We start from the raw sequence: 22,944 nt of genomic DNA, 5'->3' as shown, positions 1-22,944 counted from the left end.
CTTGCCCTTTTTTCATCCTGGGCTCCTGTCCCTGTCCCATCTTTTCCTCTCTCAGCTTTCATCTGCTCCAGCTTTCAGCTGCTCCCTAGAAAACCTCCCTGGGATGCATTCCCCCTTTGAGAAGCAACCCCTTACTGAAATGAAGCTTGCTGAAATGGCACAGATAGTTTATTGAGTTTTCTGTCAGCTTAATGGAAATGATTGGTAGTATCTATTATGTAATTATGAGAGTATTCAGATAAAAGTCTATTTAATGGACATGCTTATAACAAGTACCAAGTAACTGATTTATTTTTTAAAACCTTTCAAAGTGACCAGTGATTATTTCTTAACAAACGTGAAGTTCTGCTGTTTGAGAAACAGGTGTCAAAGTGAACCATGGGTATGTGTCATTGTAAAAAAAGGGCTTCAGTCAAGGGAAAGAAGCTAAAAAAGAAAAGAAAATGATTTTAAATGAAAATTTCCACATCATATTAATGTATCTCAGCTTTTAAAAATGTTTCAGTTTGTCTGAAGTAGTTGTCACTGATGCTTCTATAGTGCATTAGTGCATCACCATAAGTGTAATGCAATTTGCCATCTAGAAGTGCTGCTACATTAAAGTCTCTCAGTATTTGGGAAATAAGTGTTTCCAAGCTACAGTTTTAACCATGGAGAACCTGACAATAAGAACAATAAAAATGAGAAAGGAATGCTTTTGTAGTCACTTTAAGGTACTGAAAGGTAAAAGAACAGTATATTAAAGATTAGAATCAAGGCTTGTGATTCAATGTACTATTTTTGGTAATGAAACATAAAAATGACTCTGTACTAATAAGAGCCCAAATCCCCATTTGCAGGTAAATTTGCAGGTAAATGCCTAAAGATAAAAACCGCCTTATGCATTTCCGTGTTGAAACAAAACCAGAGACAGCCTGTCACAGGCTGCTGCTCTCAGTTGCCGTACAGAACCTCCAACCAAGTGCCCAGCACACTCTCACACTGCAACTCTGGAGATTAAAAGTTGCTGGCTACTACAGATATGAGGGGTTTGACCTGCAGTGACCAGTCACAGATTAGCGAGTGAATAACTTAACTGCATTTTGAACCTTGGCTCCTCAGCCCCTCACAGCACTACCCAATCAAACTGTTTCGTGAGGATATCTTCCAGGAGAAGTGTAGCTTTGGCGCTGAACCTCCCAGATCCCATTAAAGGGTCTCTGCTGTATCCCGTTGCTCGCCTGGTCCAACCCTCCCACGGATTCCTGTCACAGCCATGTTGAATCCTCTTTTCCTTATCAGGCTGATACAGGCCTGCACCACCCGCTCCTCCTTGTGACAAGACTACAAGAATGGGGAACAGGATCCAGATGCTCATTGTTTTGCTTCACAAAACCCTGCCATGGGCACAGATTAACACCAAAAACTAGATGGCTGCAGCCAAAGGAAAACACATCTCAGAATGCCTCCACTCGATTACCGGAGCGATGGCATCATCCATGGCTTGACGTTCGTCATGGGCTACGTGGTCCTGTGCCACTTCTTGAGAAACACTGAATGCAGTCGGGAACCGCTTGAGATGTTCTTTTGTTTCAGGGAAACAGGGAAAATATTTGCAGCTGGGAAAAGCAAACAAACTGCTTTTTCTTAAATAAGCTGCTAGTGACTTCAATTTAGATCTGCATATGTGCAGCAGCTACTCTTCCAGTGGTTTGTATGATCAGCCTAGAGTGGCCTTCCATTCTTCTCACTGGCCTGTTCACATTATATTTGGCATGTGTACAAACACACTTCACTGTTAAAGACAGGAACCACAAGATACGGGGTGCCAGCTTAGAAATATATTACTGTCTGCTTTTAGGTACCCAGGAACTGCTGTATTTTTAGTGATGCAGCAAGGTACAAAGTTGGAGCCTTCCTGGTAAAAGTAGAGATCATTTTGATTTAATCATGTTGTCTTCCTTTAGAACTGAGTTCTCACCAGCTGTAGGTGAAAAAAAAACAGTATTGCACAAAATTCTTCATGTGTCTGTTTGTCAAAAGAGCAATACTACTTTAAATCTTAAGAAAACGTGGAAATATGTAGCTGATCTCTTTTTAGCACAAAACAAGAGAACAAGCTCTTATTTCAGCAGTACACTTTCTAGGCTTGAAAAGGTATCTTTTTTATTCTTTCAAGAAATCTCTTCCATTGTGTTTCTATTGAAGTCCTGTGCAATTAATACACATTTTTGTCGCATGAAAGTATGACAGTATTTTTTTTTTCCTGATCAGTAAGAGAAGGCAATGCAAAAAAAAACCCTCTGTTTTTTCACTACTGGCATCAGAATACCAACACACTTCCATTTGAAAACACTGATACTTCATTTTCTTGGAACTATCAACTTATGTCTGCAGCAGAAAGGAAGTGGAAGTGTAGAAGTGGAAGTGTAAAGAAATGGAGGGCAATAACCTCTGTGTCCAATTGTGCACAGATACAAAGACCAGCAGCTGAGAGCAGGAGAATTGCTCCAGTTTGGCAAAATTACAGGAGCGGATCATTAAAACCATCTAAATAGGAGATCTATCACTCTAAATATAACTATCTAAATATATATATATAAGTATTTAGATAACTATATATGAAGTTCTTAAATTCATATTAAAATAGGAATTAAATGCCTAGAAAATCTTTAAGATCCAAGACTCACTGTTCTTAAAAAGCAACATTCTTAAGATTTTTGATGTCTACATGCAGGGTTGTTTAGCAACAGTAATAGTAATACAATGGGGTAAATTATTTTGGTAAAGTGTTTTGAACCCTTTGGAATTCATGAGCAAGTACTCTCTGACTCCTAGATGAGAACATGATTGATCATTGAGCTACCTTGAGTCTGCCATTAAAGTTTAAGTATCCTGAAGTCCTGATAGGGACCTTGCTTCACCACATCTCCCGACAGTGCTGTGGCACTGCTGATGCAGTGAACAACTGCTATTCCTATTGTAATTGTGAACAGCATTTAAATCATTTTTGTTCAAGTTACTCAACCTTCTCCTATTCTGAGATGTATATTGTTAATATACTTCAAGACAGAAACTTGAAAGATCTAAAATGTATTTGACATCTGGCATGGTGACTTAATTAATTACCATGCTGAATTAATTAGCTTGCTTCGTCTCCTGAGCCAACAGCAATGAGTCTGTATTCAGCACCACTGAGTGAGTCTGTATTCAGCACCATTTAAGCACTGCTTAAATACGAAGCATTTCCACAGGATATTACATGTACAGATTCTATACAGTGCTAAGTGAAAGGATAGTAAGTAAGCTGTAACTGTTAGGTAAATGAATCCTGTGAGGCAGTGTGTCATATTGCTAACATTAAAAATTAGTAAAGTCAGGTAAAATACCTGTGGTCAACCATCAACTTAATTTCCAGCAGAGAGACCAGCTGCAAATATTGTGATATTTACTCACCTGAGTTTCACCAAATTTTTCTTTCCTTTCCTCTCTATACCAAAAATTTGCATTAAAGCTTTTTCTCCAAGGATTATTTGATGTTTATAACAGTGTGATGGTTGAAGTTCTCATTCAGAAATGAACTAAACCTGATGTCAGCTACTGATGTGAAGGTTTGATTGAATTCTACAGAGGCAAGGCTTTACGCAAATGAGCTTTCCAAAACAGATATAAATAAATAAATAAATACAACTCCCCTTATGAAAAGCAGAGGACATGTATGCCAGTGAAAAAAAGTAATCAAATGTGTCAAGCGAACAGAAAGATCATAAATAAACCAGAATCATTAAAAAAAAAAAAAAAAAAAGGGAAGAAGAAGAAGAAGAAAGATATGCGGAAGCTGGCACTGTGCACTGTGTTTGTGTTGCTTAAACAGTAAATTAAAGATCTATCGAAAGGTTTAAATTTCTTTACACAGCATTTTCAGGTGCAGAACTGCAGGAAACACCTGATATTTGAGAAAAAAGAAACTACTTAGAATCACAGAATAATTCAGGGTGGAAAAGACCTCTGGAGGTCATGCAGTCCAAACTCCTCCTCACAGCAGGGCAAACTTCAAAGTTAGATTCAACTTCGAAGTTAACTCAAATTCCTTGAGATCATATCCAGTTCAGTTTTGACTATCTCAATGGATAGAGATGCTCAGGGGACAAAACAATATTGCTAAGGACTTCATTTATGTTTACAGGAACTTTTTCAGATTTCAAAACGTATTTATATTAGTAGCATAACAAAAGTAAAATATTTCACATGTCAGCAAAAATAGACTTTATGGTTTTTAATTAGACAAGAAGCAAAGGAGTATTTTTCCAGTTTAGTGAGAAAAGTCCTTCTGAACATTTTTATCCCACATCTCTCTGAACTAGGCTGAGAAAGTTGCTCCATCTAATCATAATCACTAAACTAAAAAGTCAGTTCTTCTCACTGTTGTGAGAAATCGTCTCACTACAATTTCATTAAAAAACAAAATTAGCTAATTGTTTTTGTTACAGCAGAAGTGGTATTTGCCCAAATTTCAAAGTAATAGCAGACCTTAATATATGTCTGTGCTACTGAAGGAGAAGCAAGTTCCTGCCAGAAGGATTGCAGTTGCTCTACCTCTGCTTCAGAATATAAAAATGAAGCAATATAATCAATTGCTGATATGTCACAAATTGATCCTAAAGATATCCGATAATGATAACTTTCATAATGTAGGATCAACCAACATCATCTCCTATACTTAAACAATATCTGCAAGTCTTATATACCTGAAGAAGTGGTAGAAGTGGAAAGGGCAATAGGGTAGTTGCATGGAACTTGAGGAGAGTAGCGATGGTGGAATCTTAGAAAAATATTTGAATTGCAAGTAGTTGTCACAAATGAAATTTTATGAAAAACTTTTTGAGTCTGCTAATGGACTACTAGACTAAGAATAAAATAGATGAAGAAATAAAAATGAAATAGATGAAGAGAAAATGGAGACAGGTATTCGAATTTTCCATTTTCCCTTTTCTAACAATAAGAAGCTTTGAGCTTCCAGTACTTTTGAAAATCCATCCTTTATTGAGGTGACTGAATGGGAAATCTGACCTGGGTTGGGAATACTGAACTCCAGGAAGCTTAGACAAAGCTTCTATGTCACTTTCTGTAACATCTTGTGATTAATAAACTATGTCAGAGTCTATTAAACACCAAGGTGTTAAATCGCTAGTATATACTCATAACAGTATAATGCATTACTATAATTTTAATAGGCATGTTTATAGAAAGAAACATATCCCACAAGCGTTAGAAACAGAACTCTAACATATAGGAATAGGTTCTCCAGGGAGGAGTTAAAGGCTTTCAGTTTCCCCCTTTTCCCCAGGTCTACATATCCCCTCTGTCATGCTCCCCCGATGCTACTTTAGTAACTCAGCACTCCCCACTCTCTTCAGGTCCTCCAACGGCAGAACAATATCCCCAACACTGGGAAGTTTAGCTTCTCAGTTTACAGCAGAGCAGTGTCTGCCCCAAATGTATGTAATACACTACTGTGAAATAGTTCAGTGGGACTTTATGTTAATGCATTCATGCAAAGTCTGTAATAGGAACCAGTGATCGAGTTGAAAATAATGGTTCTTTAGTAGTATCCTGCAGGGCAATGCATATTCCAAGATGGCCTAAAACTCTTCTTCTAGAGATACTCATTTTTTTTTTCCATTAAGGGATCACCTTTCCAGACACTCTCAGAAAATTGATCTGAACTATATAAAAATAATATTGAAGCTCAGGTTTAAAACTGATACAAATAAAAATGAAAAGAAGACCTAGGAATGACAATGATTTTCAGCACATGGAACTGAGGTCACCAAAGTGTTACTTATAAGTAATATGGCCCACATACCTTCTGCAATCAGAAGAATATTAAAAAAGGCTAATTAACAATATATTATATGACAGGTGACTTTCAATATCTTCCAAAATAATTTTAATCTGCCAGAATATCTCACTATGTTCAGCAACCTTGTTAATAAGTCAAATTTGATGAATTGTAGCCTTAACTAATATAGCTATTTATTTTCTATACTATCCATTAATATAAATGAAAAATTCAGCTATTAATGCTATGAAAAACTTAGAAAGCCACTAAAAGTCAGATAGCATTACTGAAAGGCAGCAGCTTGGTTCAGCAAACAAGGAAGCGACACCTCCCTTCTGCTGTAAAATAACAAGTTGAATATTGTTAACCTGTGCTCCACATAACTTTATGTGGACGGTTGCCATAAGCGAACTAGTTGGAAAAGGTCCAAATACCACTGTCCGTGAAAGCCAACAATGCCTGTTTTTCAAATGCTCCGGATGGGCAATAACTCAGGCTATTTCCCCACAGATCGCACCGTGCCGTGGCGAAGCGTCTGGGAGCGTGTACATACCAAGGTGTTATTGTTCAGGTCCATCTTCCCAGCGAACGGCCCCCATGTTGTTCCAACCGGAAGCTGCTGCCGGCTCTGGATCTTGCGCTCCCCATCCTTCTGGACCACCTCCAGCTCTCCTGCGAACAAAGAGAACAAGAGGTGCTTAGAGCACTTTCACTCGTGCCCTGACAACAGCCACCTCCGTTTTCATTGTTGCAGGGTTTGGAGGACGCCAGGAACGAGCATTAATTACACTTGTCTGAAAAAACAACCGATCAGGTCATCCTGCAAAAGAAAAACAAACTTCTTCCTTGCAGTTATATTCAAATGTGGTTTAGAAAGTCCCTTTTCTTTCCTGCATCTTTTCACACACAGTACAGTCTGAAGGCATTTTTATTCAGAAGAGTGGTTTCAAGAAAGTTCTTAAGAAATGAGGAGGAGGGGGAAGATGATAGCTGGGAGTGCAACAGCATGCACCCTAGTGCGTGAACCTCCTCGATCCATTTGGCTGTCAAAAGACCGCATTCTGAAGCATTCAGCTCCTAAAAACTTTAGAGACATACCTCATAGTGATAGAATCCAGTGCAACTCCACTGATCTTGAAGAAACTACTAGAAATATTTACCAGAATTTAAAAAAGAAATATTTTGAACTAAGTGAGGTTTTACAGGCAGTAACAGTTCAGAGTTAGCTCCCCTCCCCCCCCAACTTAACTTGTTAGACTGAGGTTTTAACACAAAATATGTAAAAGCAATGAGGGCTAAAGAGAGTGATTTTTTTTTTTTTAGCGTGTACTAATTATTCATTTTTCATATGCATATTTTATTTTTGAAAGTAAGGATTTCAAAACTAACCCCTAAAAGTGTTACATTCATTCACTTTAACTTTTCTGATTTTTTTACTTTATTTCAGGATAAAAAAAAATTACTCCGGACCATTTTCATTGCAAAGCAGTCTCCTCAAGAAGCCTGTTTTCCTATGAACAGACATTACAGCGTAGTAACAGCTATGTTCATATACACAATTTCAACATTGTTCTCTATAACGATTCAAATAAATTCTGCTTTCCAACTTTAAGGGGAGATGAAACATAGTAAGGGGGAGATCTGTGCTTTTCTTGTCAGACATTTATCTGCATTTGCTCAAGCCATTGCACTTCCCAGCTTTGACCTTCCCACAGGCAGGCACAAAAGCTGGAAATCTGCTGCTGTCCCCAGGACCAGAAGAACTCACACCACTGTGCTGCAGCCCATGTACTAAATCCTGCTTCCCTTCCCACACCTCTCAGATGCAGCAGCAATTCCTGCCTTTCGTAGCAGCACATCCCTTCTCGACAACTCTCCCCCAAAGCAGGACTCTGCTTTTGCACAAACAGTGGGAAGTCCAACTATGCAAGAAGTAAACTCGTCCCAGATTTAGAGCTGGCAATTGCTGAGAAATTAACCTTGGGCCGGAGGAAGTGAGTAACTCCTCCTGGCTTGCAGGCAGTCTCCACAGACTTCCCCCAACAAACCATTCCCATGAATGCCTGGATTTATGCTACTGCCAGACGGCGAAGGTTCTCCTTGTCTGCAGGAGTTAATCTTGACCATTTTCCAAAGAGGAGACTTGGCTCCATCTTCCATTTCCAAGCACAGAAATCTAAATTTCACCTCTGAGTGTTGCAGATTACAAAACTACTCTACTTAAAATTGTGCATCAGGTCCTTCTTGCAAACTGGAACAAATCTAGGAAATAGAGCTGTACCACATGACAAAAGCTTGCATGTATGCGGGTGAGTTCTCATCATGACAGGGCTATGACAGTTTAAATGGCAGTATGTAAGCAGCAAAGCTTATGGATTTATTATATATCATTTACACATGATATATATGCATCCATATACATGCATTTTTCCCTCTCACAGAAAAAGAAGTCACAAATTGTATGGACTTTAAAAAATATCTTTGTATGTTAATTACGGAAGATGGGAATCTTTCTGGTACTACAAAGCAACATGTTGATCACTTACAAAAGCTGCAACATTGTCTTTCTACTTAGGGATGAAAACTGTAGTATTAGCTTGCTTTTACTCACTAAAAAACAGCTATGTCTACAGACGTGTCACATTTAACTGATACCAGAGGAATCATGAGAATCTTTGAAAACCCTTTTAAAAAATAATTCAGCCTCCCTTTCTGCCACTGACATTTTTCATTTGAAAAGAGTTCAGACACAGTCAAACAGTGACTCCTTATCTGCACCTGTGGATTTACAAGCAGGCCTGTCTTTTAATGGATTAAGAACGACAAACTTAGGGCAGATCATCCAGTGATATCCAAAAACCTACCTAAGTTTTAAGGTACACATCATTACACTTTATATTTTAAGTAAGATTAATAACATGAATCTAATATCTGATAAGTATTTCAGGTTTAAGGCAGAGATAAAAATGAGACACCATTTTCCAAAAGTGTATTTTTTCTTCCATTTGATAATTGAGTAAATTAATACAGATTCCTTCTCTCTTTTATTCCCTTTTGTTAGAGTCCCACATTGTAGTTTGGGCAATACATTCCAGTATGTATTAGTACATTGAAATGCACTGCAGGTGGGGCAGCATCATGCAGAGTTGTACCTAAGCTGTTTTATTTCCCCCTCCATCAAGACCACCGTAATAGAGAGCAGTAGATTGATAATAGGGTTACAAAAGGTTTTGCTTCACAACCTTCCCTTGATCACAGTTTTCTAAAAAAGATAAATTTCTCTATGGTCACCATTACCAGCAGCCATTTTAACATCATGTGTGTACATGAGTTTTAGAGCTGGGAAAACATAACTTGCTCAAATGTCTTGGCAAACACACATGTTTTGGCTACATTCATGCAACGTGCAGCACATTACAGTTTGATCCTTAACAGAGATTATTGTCACTGAAAATCTTTATTTTGGAGGAAAAAATAATGCTAAGAGAATGTAATATATAAAAAAATACTGCAAAGTGAGATCTACAAGCATCTGCTAAGATTATTTTTTCCTACTAGATCCTGCGTCTTCATCCCTTTTGTAAAATCATTGTATATGCTCCTTTGTCTGCACTAAGCAGGGGCAGGTCAGAGGCTGGTACAAGGGGTTGTAAAAGAATGATTGCAAATGTCACTATTAAAAATATTCTGATGAATTCTGTTGACCACTGAGCAATGAGCCTGAAACTTTTCTGTATTCTTTTACAAGATTTTGCTCCTCTGAAATTTCGTATTATGTAAGTGATATCAAAACTGTGGTGACAGATTACACTAGGAAAAGGAAGAGTGGCTGAGATTTCATTGCCCTCCCATAACTTGCAGCAAGAATTGCAAAATCTCAGCTGGCACTGACTCTTCACAGGTGCCTGGCCACGGAAAATACCAACAGTGGGGAGAAAAGGGAAGTAAAGGATGGAAATTCTAAACACTGTAAATTCTAAACACTGAAAGTTCTAAACATCTAAACACTGTAGGGAGTTTCTAGTGACCCATAATTGCAACGGACCACCTCAGTATTGAACACTGAACATAATGTTTCTTCCCTTAACAGCAAATTATAATAAATAGTATTCATATACACACACCTGGAATAAAATATGTGATATATTTCATGATTCCTTGGGCAAATCAGAGAGGCAGTTGTACTTTGCTGTTTTCATCCTACACCCATCAACTGGCCTATTGAAAAGGACAGCAAGAGGCATAACAAAAGTAGCACTAAGAAATATAAGTGGAGAGGAAGTAATGACCTGCTTTCAGTTTTTGCAAGTTAGGCAAAAAAAAAAAAAAAAAAAAAAAGACTTGAGACATTCCATTTACTGGTATTTACTTCATTTTTCCTTGCTACAAAGTTGTGGTGTTTTTTGTTGTTGTTGTTGCTGTTTGTTCATTTTATTTATTTATTTATTCATTTTCTTTCCCAGCTTATTCTTCAGGAACACACTTATTTCCAGCTTGCTGAGTAAGTTTATACAAAATATTTGAGACACATAGTATGGGCTAATCAATTTTGGTAAAAGATAATGCTGTTAGTGCTGTGGGCTGTTTCTCTTATCTTGTTGATGTAGCATACTTTTAAAGTCTGTGATTACTCAAAGACTTATGATAGCTGCACTGTAAAAGAAGCCCCAAGTCATGACTCACTAGCACAGCTAGAAAACATCCCATGGCTTTTAAGATATTAGGCCACCTTGGTGGATACAAAACCAGAATGAAAGGACTCAGTTTAGGATTCTTTTCTTACATATACATATTGTCTTAGGAATGACACACAAGGCTTGCATAAAACAGAAGGTAGAGGAGCCAATTTAACTTTGTCTTCTTTTAAAGCAAAATTACGATCATTTTAAACAATCCATGTGTCATGTAGATGAACCCAACAACAGCTTTTGGCCCTTAACAAAATTTGACCACAGTTTGAATACCAGAATAATTCAACTATAAATAGCATTCTGAACAAAACCATTCTGGCTCTCATCCATCTGCCCACATTCTGGAAGAAGAAACAAAGGAGTCTGAAGGTGAATGATCAGCTAAGTTTTAGGGGAGAAAAAGGGAACTACTTTGTTCAGAAATAAGTTTATCCAGATTTATAAATGTTTAACATTTCTAACCAAGTCACTGATGGCTTTGGCAGTAGTAGATTTTTTGTTTGTTTGTTTGTTTTTGTTTTATCAGGAATATCTTTCTAAGTGGTATCAGTTAAAAAGAATGAGAAAGCTCTTTTTCTGCTATAATTAGAGATTGGTTATTTGACATCATGGGTCTCTACCAATTTCCACCAGCAAATGGTTCTATCTTTGCATATTTCCTATGCATAGCCACCTGGCTGTGTTAATGAATGTTTTTGCACTGCAGAGAAATTGTATATGTTGTAATTTCAAACAAGGACTGCTCTGAAGTCTTAGTGAGGGAGTGAAAAACACTCTCATAACTTCTTAAGTAAGCATGGCCCAGCTCAGATCCCAAGATCTGCCTGCCTTGCTGCGTGCACAGGAAGAATCTGCAATTAATACTGGAACAAACTAATATGTGTATTTTTGCACACAGCAGTTCACAGACAGCAGAGAACTATCCCATTTCCACTTACAGGGTTCTTAACAAGGTATTTCTGATATGAAATGCTCGTACTCTTGCTTGGCAGACATAAACTGCGTTATTGAGATACCTCCTCTAAATTCTCCTCCCTCAATTTTCAAGTCTCTGAGACATAACACACACTAAACTACAGTTTTGAACATAAACTTGAAATATGGCATTCTCTATTCAAGTACTCCAGTCAAACCCTGATAAATCAGGCTGGCCATGCAGTGATCTTATCCTTTCTGACTCTTTAATAAATCGAACCTTGCAAGTTCACGCTGTTGGAAGTTGTCACTAAATGAAATTGTGACCTTATCCGATGCGTGAACTTATCCTGCTGACAACTACATTTATTGTGTGGATAAGAATGGAGGGAAAAAAAAAAGAGAGACTTTTGATAATTGTGATTTTAGCCATATGTAACTCTCACAGATGGGATCTTTTTGATGTTCCATTAATGATTTGCCTACGATGAGACTCTACTCTGGAAAAAAAATAATGTGCTTCATAGGTAAGTGGTAGGGGAACTGGCAAGGAGCATTAGAAGTGCATAAAGAGGCACTGGTTGACAGCAGAGAATCAGAAGCTATTAGCCTAACACAAAGAGCTTTGAATTAGCTTGTAATTGCACTGGAAAAGATAACATAATGGAGGTGGCAAAACAGAAACATTCTCTTTCCACAGAACACATTCCATAGCCCAAAACTCTAAAACAAGTAACTGAGAATCTGAAGCAATAACCCGAAATGTGCTAAGCCATGGCACTTCTTGAATGAATGGATGAATGAATGAATGAATACTGCATCTGCTTCCAGCACTGGCTGGAAAGCTGCCACGGCTATTGTGGAAGAGGGTTGGCTAAAACAGCAATTCACATGGCCGTGTTTTGAAAATGACCAACCATCTAACATCACCATGTTTGTTTGTCAGGGACTTAATACATCCTTTTACCTAATTCAGCCCACGAATGAGTGTGAGCTCACATCTCTCCACAGCTGGTAGCACTGCACCCAGTCTCCAGCACACTCACTCTGAAATGAGAAGATCTGGGAGGTTTCAGGGTAAAATCTATTTTGCAGCACAAGTCTGCTGTGGGATGCAAGTGCTGTAACTATCTTACTATAAAGACTCACATACATATGAGACAAATTCACACTAGAGTCCAAGGAGTAACAGACTAAATTACAATCAATCTTGGAAAGAAGTTTTTGTTTCCTTTGCAATGAAAATTGCATTTGCAGGGCCTTGATTAAAGAAAAAAAGACTTATTTTCATTGTCCAGAAGCAAAGGTAAAATTGAATTTTGCTGCCCCAAAGCAGAGAAAATAGGGCCAGGCCTCTTTTAAGAAAGAAGGATGGAAGGAAGAGCAGACTTGGGGAAGCTGAGAAAACAGCTCTGGAGAGTCATCCTGGAGGGAGGGTTGCTATTCTGCTGCCGCTGTTTCCAGTGAAGGGCTTCTGAACTGAGCAGCCTTCTTCCTCTCTCTGATGTCACTGCAACCCCCCATAAATTCCTCCCCAACCCCATTCCTCCCTGGTCCCATCCATTCTAAGGAGTAAGGTCAACAGGACATTTTAGAATGATGGCTGCGTGTGGATCAGACACAAGGATAACCCATGGGTATAACCCACCTCTCTAACCAACCACTCTCCTTTGCCTATACTTAGAATTAGGTCCAAATAGCAAACATAAAGCAGGAGAAGTTGCCACCTGCTGCTTCATTCCTAAATGAGCTGCCTAACATTGCTCCACCTTGCCAATGCTGCCACAGGGCAGCTGTGCACTTTAGGTAAGGATGACAAATGAATAAGCTTCTCCATCCTCTGTAACAAAAACCTTGCTATTCACTACCTGTCTTTAGGGTCTTGAAAGTCATAAGTAGTTTCTTTATCTCTCCTACCTGCTGCTAGTAGCGCAAATGGCAGAGAGTGCAGGTGCTATCCTTATCTTCAACAGCACTGTCCTACAATGGACAATAAAGGGAAGGAAAGAACATTCTGAAAGTGAGGGTAGGGAAAGAACAGACAAAGGTATTCAGAAAAAAAAAAAAAAAGAGCATGGAAAGAGGAAAACAAAAACAAACAAAAAATAAGTCAAGAGAGGGGGAGTCTAAGGAAGGAACCATTTGAAGTTTCGAGTTGGGTCTGCTCAGGATACAAAGACTCAGCCTGAAGACATGGGAACAGAAGATATTCAGAAAACAGAGGGAGGCAGAAACCTTGCAGGAGTGAGCAAACACATACATACTTCCAGGCCTGAAAACTGGCCTATTAAACATCTAAACCATTCTCTACCTCCAAGTAGCCAGATAATAATAGTTTAGTGCAGGCAACTTTTTTTTTTTTTTTTTTTTTTTCTGAGAAAAAGTTTCATTACTGATTATTTAATACACACTAGGCTCTGGCTAATACCACCACACTGACACAGTACTCCAGCTTTTTTACTGGGACATTAGGTGTAGGTACAAATGCTGTTCCAGATTCCCAACTGCAATGCAGAGCTAAACTCAGTGATGTGAAGGTGCATTATACCTCACAACACAGGCACAGTTTTCAGAGACCACAGTTTCAAAAGAAGTGTTTGTACTGACACTTCAAAAATAAAAATTTGTACTGTATTTTTAAGTTCTTTACATACTTTTGTAAATCCAATACAAAAGAAACAGTCTTACATTCCTATAGCACTTCACACTCCTATAATGCATGGAATTTAGCAGGAACACAAGATTTCATATCAGGTTAGAAAAGCACAGACCTACAGCGGTGAACACATCAATTTGAAATGACAATGCAACTTCTGAATTTCAGGGTGCCGGCACTGTTAATTAAAGAAATGCTAAACAGCAGAGAAATTGAATAACTACTAGAGGTATAGTTAGTGGAAACCCACATAATAATTGTCCATCAAATATGTCATGAAAATTGTTTTCAAGGCTTAAGCTGAACTATTACAAAAATTACTGTTTTCTTCTTGTTAGTTAGGAAGGAGTACATGAAGGACACTGCTGCTAGAGTCTGCTTAGCTTCTTAGTGGAACAACCTTACACAGCAGCTGTATAGACTTTTTCTTTATTTGGGCTGATTTGCTAAACTTATAGAAACCTATTCAAAGGAGGAAGTGAAAAAGACAAGCAAGTTAAAGATGTTTACACAATATACTCTAAGAAATGTCAGTGATTTGTTCACTTGTTTCCAAGTCTACAGTTCATTTCAGTTTCTCAGCAAATTCCTTAAAATATGAAAAATATTCTGTTAATATCAGCATCTAGTCTACAGACAGGCAACATTAATGCAGCCTGTTCTATGCACTTCCATATGCTGACACTGAGTTCTCTTTCCCTGACAGAATCCCAAAGAAAAGGCAGTGCTTGCTCACTCTTCCAGCTACTGACCACAACAAAGACATTGCCATGTCCCTAAATTTGTGGTTGCCTTGTGTTCAAGAAATTGGAAAGAGGGTGACTGCACCCAGGAGAATACTAGGGACAGAACTACAGAAGGCTAGAGCCAAAGGGGCAACTGGTAAAGAAGCAAAGATCCTTTTATCTTTTCAATCATCTTTAAAAAAAAAAAAAAAAAAAAAACACGAAAGTTTGAGGTACATTCTGATTTATGGATGGTTCTCTACCCTACTCCACTGGCTGTGACATAGACATGCAATGCACAGTGCTCTAATCCCACATAATGAGACAACACGACAAGGAATCTATTCAAATAACTTCAACATGCTCAGGTTTCTTTAGCTCTAGACACAAATAGTTGCAAGTTAAATTTCAGATTTTTCAATGAATAAAAAGGCCATCATGGTGAAATCCTGAACCTAACATGAAATCAGAAGTAACTAGGTTTAGCTTTGAGTCTGCTCCACTGCAAGAGCAATTCCCACCTCTGTTTTCAAAGTCTAAATCTCATGCAAGAAGGAAAAAACATATTATTTTTGTATTTCTGAATAACTTCCCATCTTCACATCTAGGATGCAAAGCTGAAGAGGTTTTTTATTCACTGTGTGTGCTAAGGAAAAATGAGAGTAGAAATATTTACAAAAATACAACAAAACCAAAAAACAAAAGCAATCAATGTAGCTGAAGAGCCCTTCCTGCAGTTTTCTGCAAGAGGAATACCGCACACTCCATTCTCACATGGACACTCTATACTGGCAAAAAGGATTCCCAATTATATTATAACACTGTGCAGACCCGGTGGGTTGAGTAGGCACTTTATCCCAGTTACACGTAGCTTGCACAGCTTCGCTCCCTCTCTCTCCATCACAAATACACATGATACAGAAATGCCAGACTTGGCAAGAGCAAGCTGATGATATTACTGAAGAGGGCTTTCTCGATAAGATCATCATCTGTTTCTGGACTCTTGGGTTTGCTCCCTTTCTCAGCAGAGGAAGAGCCGCCCCTGATAAATGTTCCTTTGTGTGCGGATTCTCCCCCGATATATGCAAAGACATTTCAGTCCTGAGTCTGTCTGTTTTATCAGTTGCTTCATATAGGTAAAATACAGTAAGCGTTATACGGAGCATTGTATGTAAAACAATACAAAGTGGACAAAATTAAAAATAATGCTTTTTTAACTCAGCTGGAAGCCTTTTAAAGAGAAGCTATTCTGCAAGCAGAAAATTAAACATTTCACTATCACCTACATCAATTTTTCCCTAGGACTTTATGGAATCCTTTTAGCTGAAAGATGCCACCTTTTTCTTTTAGGTCTGAACAATATTATTTGTACATATGACATTTAAATAAAATAATTAATATCATATTTTTGATTTTCTAATTTATTTTTTACTTGGAAAAAGTGACAAATACCCAGGTAGCTTGTGTTCTTAGTAAATGCAGAAAGCTAATAAAGTTAACTTAACATGAACACTGCTGCACTAACATTGACATAATGAAATATATTAAATGAACAAAAATGTTTTGGGAAGTATTCTTTTTAACTGTAGAAGCAAGAGCAGTGAGATCATCTGTGACTGTATCTGCGGTGTCTTCTCAGTTTACGGTACTTATGCCTCAAGATAGAAGGATCTATTTCCATCTCTCATTTGTGTAACAGCAGATGAACTTATTTGCTTTCTACCAGATATGCATGCTCAGAGCTATGAAACCACTGCTTGGATGCTGATTTCTAGCTCAGAGTTTGTAAGTCAGACTGCTTAAATGTCTTACAGAAGAAAATGCCTTAACATGGTTTCCCCATTTCCTTTCAATGTTCACAACAAATTTATGAAAGCAGGAGAGTACTAAGAAAAAAATAAAAATTTCAACAAAGACTTGAATATATCAGTGTTTAGTGTGACGATCCAAAAGGCCTAGTTACTGTTGAGATTAGGAAGGAGAAAGGGGGGCTGGGACAAAGGGAGATTGAATGCCATGCTCCAGTGCATGCATGCAATATATAGTTCCATCCATTATAATTACAATTTATATGAAAAGTAAAATTATTATAAATAGAGATAAATGTAGTATAACTAAAATGTACAATATCAAGATTCAAATTAATCATTTCTTCGCACTTGCTGGAGATGGCCATGCATAACAGACACATGGCTCTGCACTGCTCCAGCACTCATGAGTTATGTGCTTATCTACATCTTCTATGATCAAGTACCAGCAGTGACCAACACAGCTTTTTACCACTGTTGCCAGACAGGGAATGACTGCTGTTTTTGGACACGGACCAGAGTACCCTCACTTGCTCCTTCAGTGCCTCAGTCTGGACTATCACACTGCTTTCACACGCAGCTATATCTTATCATAGCTGAGACTCTGAAGCTGATATAAGGAGTGATGCCCATTTATAAGGCAGACTATATAGCTATGAGTGAAATAACCCTTGAACAGAGATTGAGCACAAGTCCTATGCACTACCTAAACCTACTCTGGTAGGCTTACATACTTTCCTACTCTGAGGCTTACATAGGACTTAAGTAGAATATTGGTCGTGAGGCAGCCTTCTCTACACGAATGATCTTGACCTTCGTATGAATAAGTACCAGCGGCATGTGTGCAAAGCATATCCCAAATGATTTTGCCTTATGACCTTCCCCTTTTTGGAGTGCAGGCTTTGGACACCCCATTGCTGCTTGGACAGAGGCAGCAACTGGGGAGCCCGGGGGGCAGCCTGGGGTGGTGGTCTCCCCCAGGGCAGGGGCACATAGATGGTGCCACATCATTCTGTTGGAGTATGACTGGAACATGGAGTCTGACTCTTCAATGCCTAGATTTTATCTCTGTATGCAGTGAGTGAAAACATGCCCACGTCCTCTATGGCCTTAATGAAAATTTCAGCCTAAATAAGTTATTTAGGGTCTCAGAGTGAGTCAATGCTGGCAGCAGAGCACATACAAGAAACTTATCATTTTGAGGAAAGAGGAAAGTATTTCTGGCAAGACACAGCCACTAAATAGTAAGTGTCAACAGAGATCAAAAGAATTATAACTCAGAATGTATCTGGGCTACAGAATTATTTTGTCTCTGAAGCATTAAAACTGCCTCAATACTATGATTTTTAAAAATAATAATGTCAATTTATATTATCCTTTAATGGTGAAATAATATAAGAATCTAAGAAGTAGAAACCGCTATTAAGTATTAAGTATATTGAGTTAAATGACTCAAGTACACAGGAAAGAATCACATTGTAACGGCTGCAGGTTGATATCTTCATTTTCTTGCTGATAAAATTGGCTGTTTAGAAAATGAAATATAGTACCGTAAGAACTTCCTTAAAATATATCTGCTCCTTCTCTTCCTCCCCAATAAAAAAAATCACATGCATTAACCCAAAGATTTCTCTTCTCAAATGAAGAGAAAATTTCTATTTTAGTCATGACTGTTATTTCGATGTACATAGATACCTTTGAACTTAACAATTCTTTTCTGATAGGAACAATTTGCTGTACAAGGACTCCTGAAGAAGTACAGTTTTACTCTACTAGGTGTTTTTTCTTTTCATTTTTTTTTCCAATATATTTTAATCTCAGTTAATAAATTACATTAACAGGCTGTACAACGTGTCAATTTAAACAGATTAAAAAATCTAGACAAATAAATCCCACTTTTACATATCCAAGGGTGCAGTTAGACATTTCAAAATCAAGCCTTACAACAATGGAAAAAGCTCGAACCTCAACACAACCCCCTTGAGCCTTGAACCACTCTCTGGCAGACTGCAGGACTTCAGTGTAAAGCCATTTCATATCCTGCTGCCTGCCCCTTGTACAGTTTGTCTGCCACCTGCCCTCTCCCTGTCACCTTCTGTGGCCCCACTGTTCCCCTTTACATGAGCAGCAAGCACTGGGTCATGTCCAAGTTCCCAGTGACTGCCTCCAACTATATCCAGATGTAAATGTCAGAAAAACAGGAAGAGTAAGTTGCATACTCTTTCCTTTCCATGACTGGTTTCTAGCTTTCTGTCTTCCCCTATTGATCTGAGACCATTTGCCAGCCAAGCCAAATCTGCCCCTTTGGATTCCCAAAAGCTGCTTCTTTCCAAATGCAACTCAGAGGCAGACAGTCTTTTGACTGACAACTATATCTTGTCTCAGTCACCAAATATCATGCTGAGTCTGAACTTTTCCATCCTCTTGACCATACTCTAACCACAGAAGCGTGATGCTCCAGAGCAGACTAATTTATTACACACACACACAAACATTTAAGACTCAGTGTGTACATACCCAACATATGGGGCAGACTCAGCAATAGCTGGGTTACTACCAACTTTGTTACTACATAAGTTTATTATTATTTCTTTTCCTTTCACCTCTGTATACTCTATGCTTTACACAGTCAATACACAACACAAAAGACCTTATCTTTCAGTCCACAAACAGAATCTCCTCAATGACCTGACCACCACCAGGAGTCAGAAGAGCTACTGCCTGAATGATTTCTGCAATAGCACCCACATCCAGCTGTGAAAGTAGATGTCCATGAGGATAATGTCCATGAGGATAAATCCAAAGCTAAATGATGAAGTAACAGCTAGGGAGAAGTTCTCATTCAGAAATAACAAGTCTGAATTTTTAACATGAATACAAGCCTAATAATATGCAGGAAAATATTTCTTTTTGCTTTTTAGTCAGCTGCCCTTGTTATAAATGCACGTCTCTCCTCTGAAAGCTTTTTTTTTTTTTTTTTTTTTTTCCAAAACAGATACCAGCTTTGAAGTCTCTATTCAACCACCATGAAAACATTCCTAAACTACCTCCAGGTACTGCCAGCAACCCCTGAGGTACTGCCTCTGAATGAAGCTGCAGTCTCCAAGAAGATTGGGACCATATTTCACCATATTTCCTTAAACTGTCATTCACACAGTCCGGATTACACAAAGAATAATAAAATTGAAATAAACTAAAGATACATCCTAACAGAAAGATTAAATGAAGACTGAACTGTGAACACTGATTCCCAAGAAGGACTGAGTGCTCTCACATGTGAGAATATATATATAAATATAAATAAACATAAGCAGCTTAAAAAGTATTTGACTCTGCCAAAGATGGCCATGGTATGTTTAGGTACTTTTCAAATGCTTATGATGTCTTCTCCTTTTGGCGATCAATAAAAAACACTGGAAATTGCTTTATAAAATGAGAGAGAAACGTACTCAAAAGGCAGTACCAAAGAAACATGTAAAACTCAAGTCTCTGCTCACTACCATGTAGTACTTTGTCACACATCACAAAAAACACTTCCAAGAAACTATCAAATGAAGTAAATACAAGTGCATTTTAGGGAAGACCAGTGTTAATCTTGAAAGGTCTGGGTTTTGTAAATTGGATCTAAGCCTACACCCTACAGGACCTCCAAAATCACTCATAATCTGTCTAACTCTGGAAGTAGTAATGCTTCCTTTCTCTCACCTTTTATTGACCTGTTTCTTTAGATAGCAAGCTATGAAGAGCAGGAACTATAACTGTGTTTGCATGTATACATATACAAACACACAAAAAAGTAAAGAACACTGACATAGATATACAGATACACATTATAGATAGATAGATATGTATGCATACTCACATGCTTTTATGTATCTATAAAGTATAGTATCTAGGAAAAAAGGAACTCTGTTGATAGAAACCAACAGCTTGTAGGTGATTCTGTAAAGACACACATTAAAAAATAACATATCTTGGCATTCTGAAAGGTATGCCCTTTTCAAGTATGCTGCATCTCTTTTGTCTCTGGCAAGGAGGCTTGCAAGGGGGCTTTGATTATGTTTCTGATATATACTTTGTATCATTTTTGAGATTAGCTAAACAAAGCTCAGTCACTCTATCCTCTGAATAAAGTGGAAAGACAGAAAGAAAGAGGACTACTTTCATATATATTATTTGAAGTTTGAGGTCATTGCTTTCATTTAATTTTGGGATTCATCTAAATTCAACCAATACATGTTTTTAGTCTTGAAACAATTATGGCCAATAATTGTATTTATATAGGAAAATATTTGTTCTTTTTATCACTTAGATACCCTCACAAAATAGCAAATCATACCTTTTGAAATACAAAGAGTGCAATTGTTCCAAAATATCACAAGTAACACACAAAAAAAGAAAACCATTCACTCCACAAAACACTTATCTGCCACTGAAGCATACACAGATCTCCTTTCCTAATCTATTGCCATCTTGCTACAAATATTTAGATAATTTGAGTGGCAGACCACTCTTCAGTGTCATTCCAGGACAAATACATCACCTCTTCGCTTCCTAGTATAGATTCTCCTCTGATCCTGTGAGTTTTACAATCACGCATCATTATTTGACTTTTTTCACAAGCATCCATTTAGACACCTCCTGACAACAGAACCATCAGCAGTGCATGCAATAAAATTACTGCTGTTGCTTCCTGTCATGAACAAATGTAATAAAACCTCTAACAGCAAATCAATGTCTACACTTTGTAACTACTGTAATTATGGTAGGGAGAGGCACACAAATCAATATTAAGACTGTGAGTACAAGCTTTAGGTTCAGCAGTCATTCCTAGTAGCTGTTCACATTTTGCACATTCGTAGAGCACTTGTAAAAATAAAGCAATTCTCTATGTAACCTGTATCACAGAACTTACAATTATCTATCAACAATACACTTCTGTATCCATAAAGCTTTAAGTTTTCTCATGGAGAAACGGAGGTATCACATCTCACCTGTCCTAAACCAAGAGAGCTTGGTATAAATAGTGTAGAATTTAAAAGCACTACACAATAAAGATACCAGTGTCTGACAAAACCATTATTTCACTGAGAGGTATGATACTTCCCTCTGAAAGGCAATAAAAAGTAAATTCCACACTGCACTGTACATAAAGAACAGTTAAAATGAAAAATTTGTTGTGTGACACCCCATGTTGTTAACAATATAGGCAGATCAAGATAAGTGGATGGATTTGGATCATCATCAGAAGACACAAGGCCATATTTGCTAGTCTATTATGTCATGTTTCTTGAATTCATGAACTCAAGAGTGCAATAACTTTTGGTGACATGATGGAGAAGTTACATTTTATACATACTCTAAATACACAGGCAAGATAAATGAATTAAAAACAGCAACCATATTGTTTCTTTAAAATGTTATTGAGCAATATAGCATATGGATAATTCTGAAATCTAAAGCATACAAACGATTAAGAAAATAGCAATGGAAAGCAAATTGTGATTGCCAGATGATTTACATCAAATTAGCCCTTATCTTTGTAAACCAAAACTGTAGGAGAACATGAATAAGAAAATAATGCTTAAGAGATTCTTTGAAAAGTTAAAAGGGAGCACAGCACCAAAATCAGATGCATTATGTCTGGAATTGACAACTGATTCAAAATGTTGCCCTCTCCCAAAAATGACTCACCCTATTTGGAAGGGCCATACCATTCAGGGACCAATCTCTATTCACAATTCCCTTCAACCACTCCTTTTCAAAATACAGGTAAGATTAAAAAAAAAAAAGTTCAAAGAATAATTTTAAGAGAAAATGGTGGTAAGGTTGGTAGAAAATGACACAGTTCTACGCACATTTTTTCAGTTTTATTATTTGACCAACCCATCATATAAATCAGTTGCTTTGATGTAATTGCATTTAGCTTTAGTCACTAAAAATGTATACAATTTTGCACTTTCAAACTTATGCTTTAACAATATGCTAATTATACAGTTCAGATGATCTGGAAAGAAATCCATTCATTTTGCACTGATGATATAAGGGAGTGACAGTACAATTTACATTAAGAAATGTTTTCTCATTTTTCTCAAAAATTGGTTTGCACTCAGCTGAAGAAATCTAAATTCAACCAACAGGCATCCCTCCCTGTTCTCCATGGTTACAAAATAACATGACAATCTTGAACAATGAACAAGAACCATATAAGAATGGGTTACAAAAACTCCTCTGGACACAGGTAGACAGGCAGGCAATGTTTCCCTCTGTAATCTGATTAAATAGATGATTATTGTATAGAAAAATATTGAAATGCTAGTAGCAAACA

General features: G+C 37.6%; 1 protein-coding gene across 2 annotated transcripts in view; it reads right to left on the bottom strand.

The window, feature by feature from the left end:
* The window catches only part of ZFPM2 (zinc finger protein, FOG family member 2), a 312,130-nt gene that overhangs the window by 151,599 nt on the left and 137,587 nt on the right, over positions 1-22,944 (bottom strand). For both annotated transcript variants that reach the window (XM_040546682.1, XM_040546683.1), the window contains one exon: positions 6,375-6,493. In XM_040546682.1, coding sequence (XP_040402616.1) covers positions 6,375-6,493 — 119 coding nt within the window. The remainder of the gene's footprint in view (positions 1-6,374; positions 6,494-22,944) is intronic.

Source organism: Cygnus olor, chromosome 2 (assembly GCF_009769625.2).
Source record: "Cygnus olor isolate bCygOlo1 chromosome 2, bCygOlo1.pri.v2, whole genome shotgun sequence".
NCBI classification, from domain to species: Eukaryota; Metazoa; Chordata; class Aves; order Anseriformes; family Anatidae; genus Cygnus; species Cygnus olor.
Note: the sequence above shows the minus strand (reverse complement) of the source record. Positions and strands in the feature narration are given on the sequence as shown.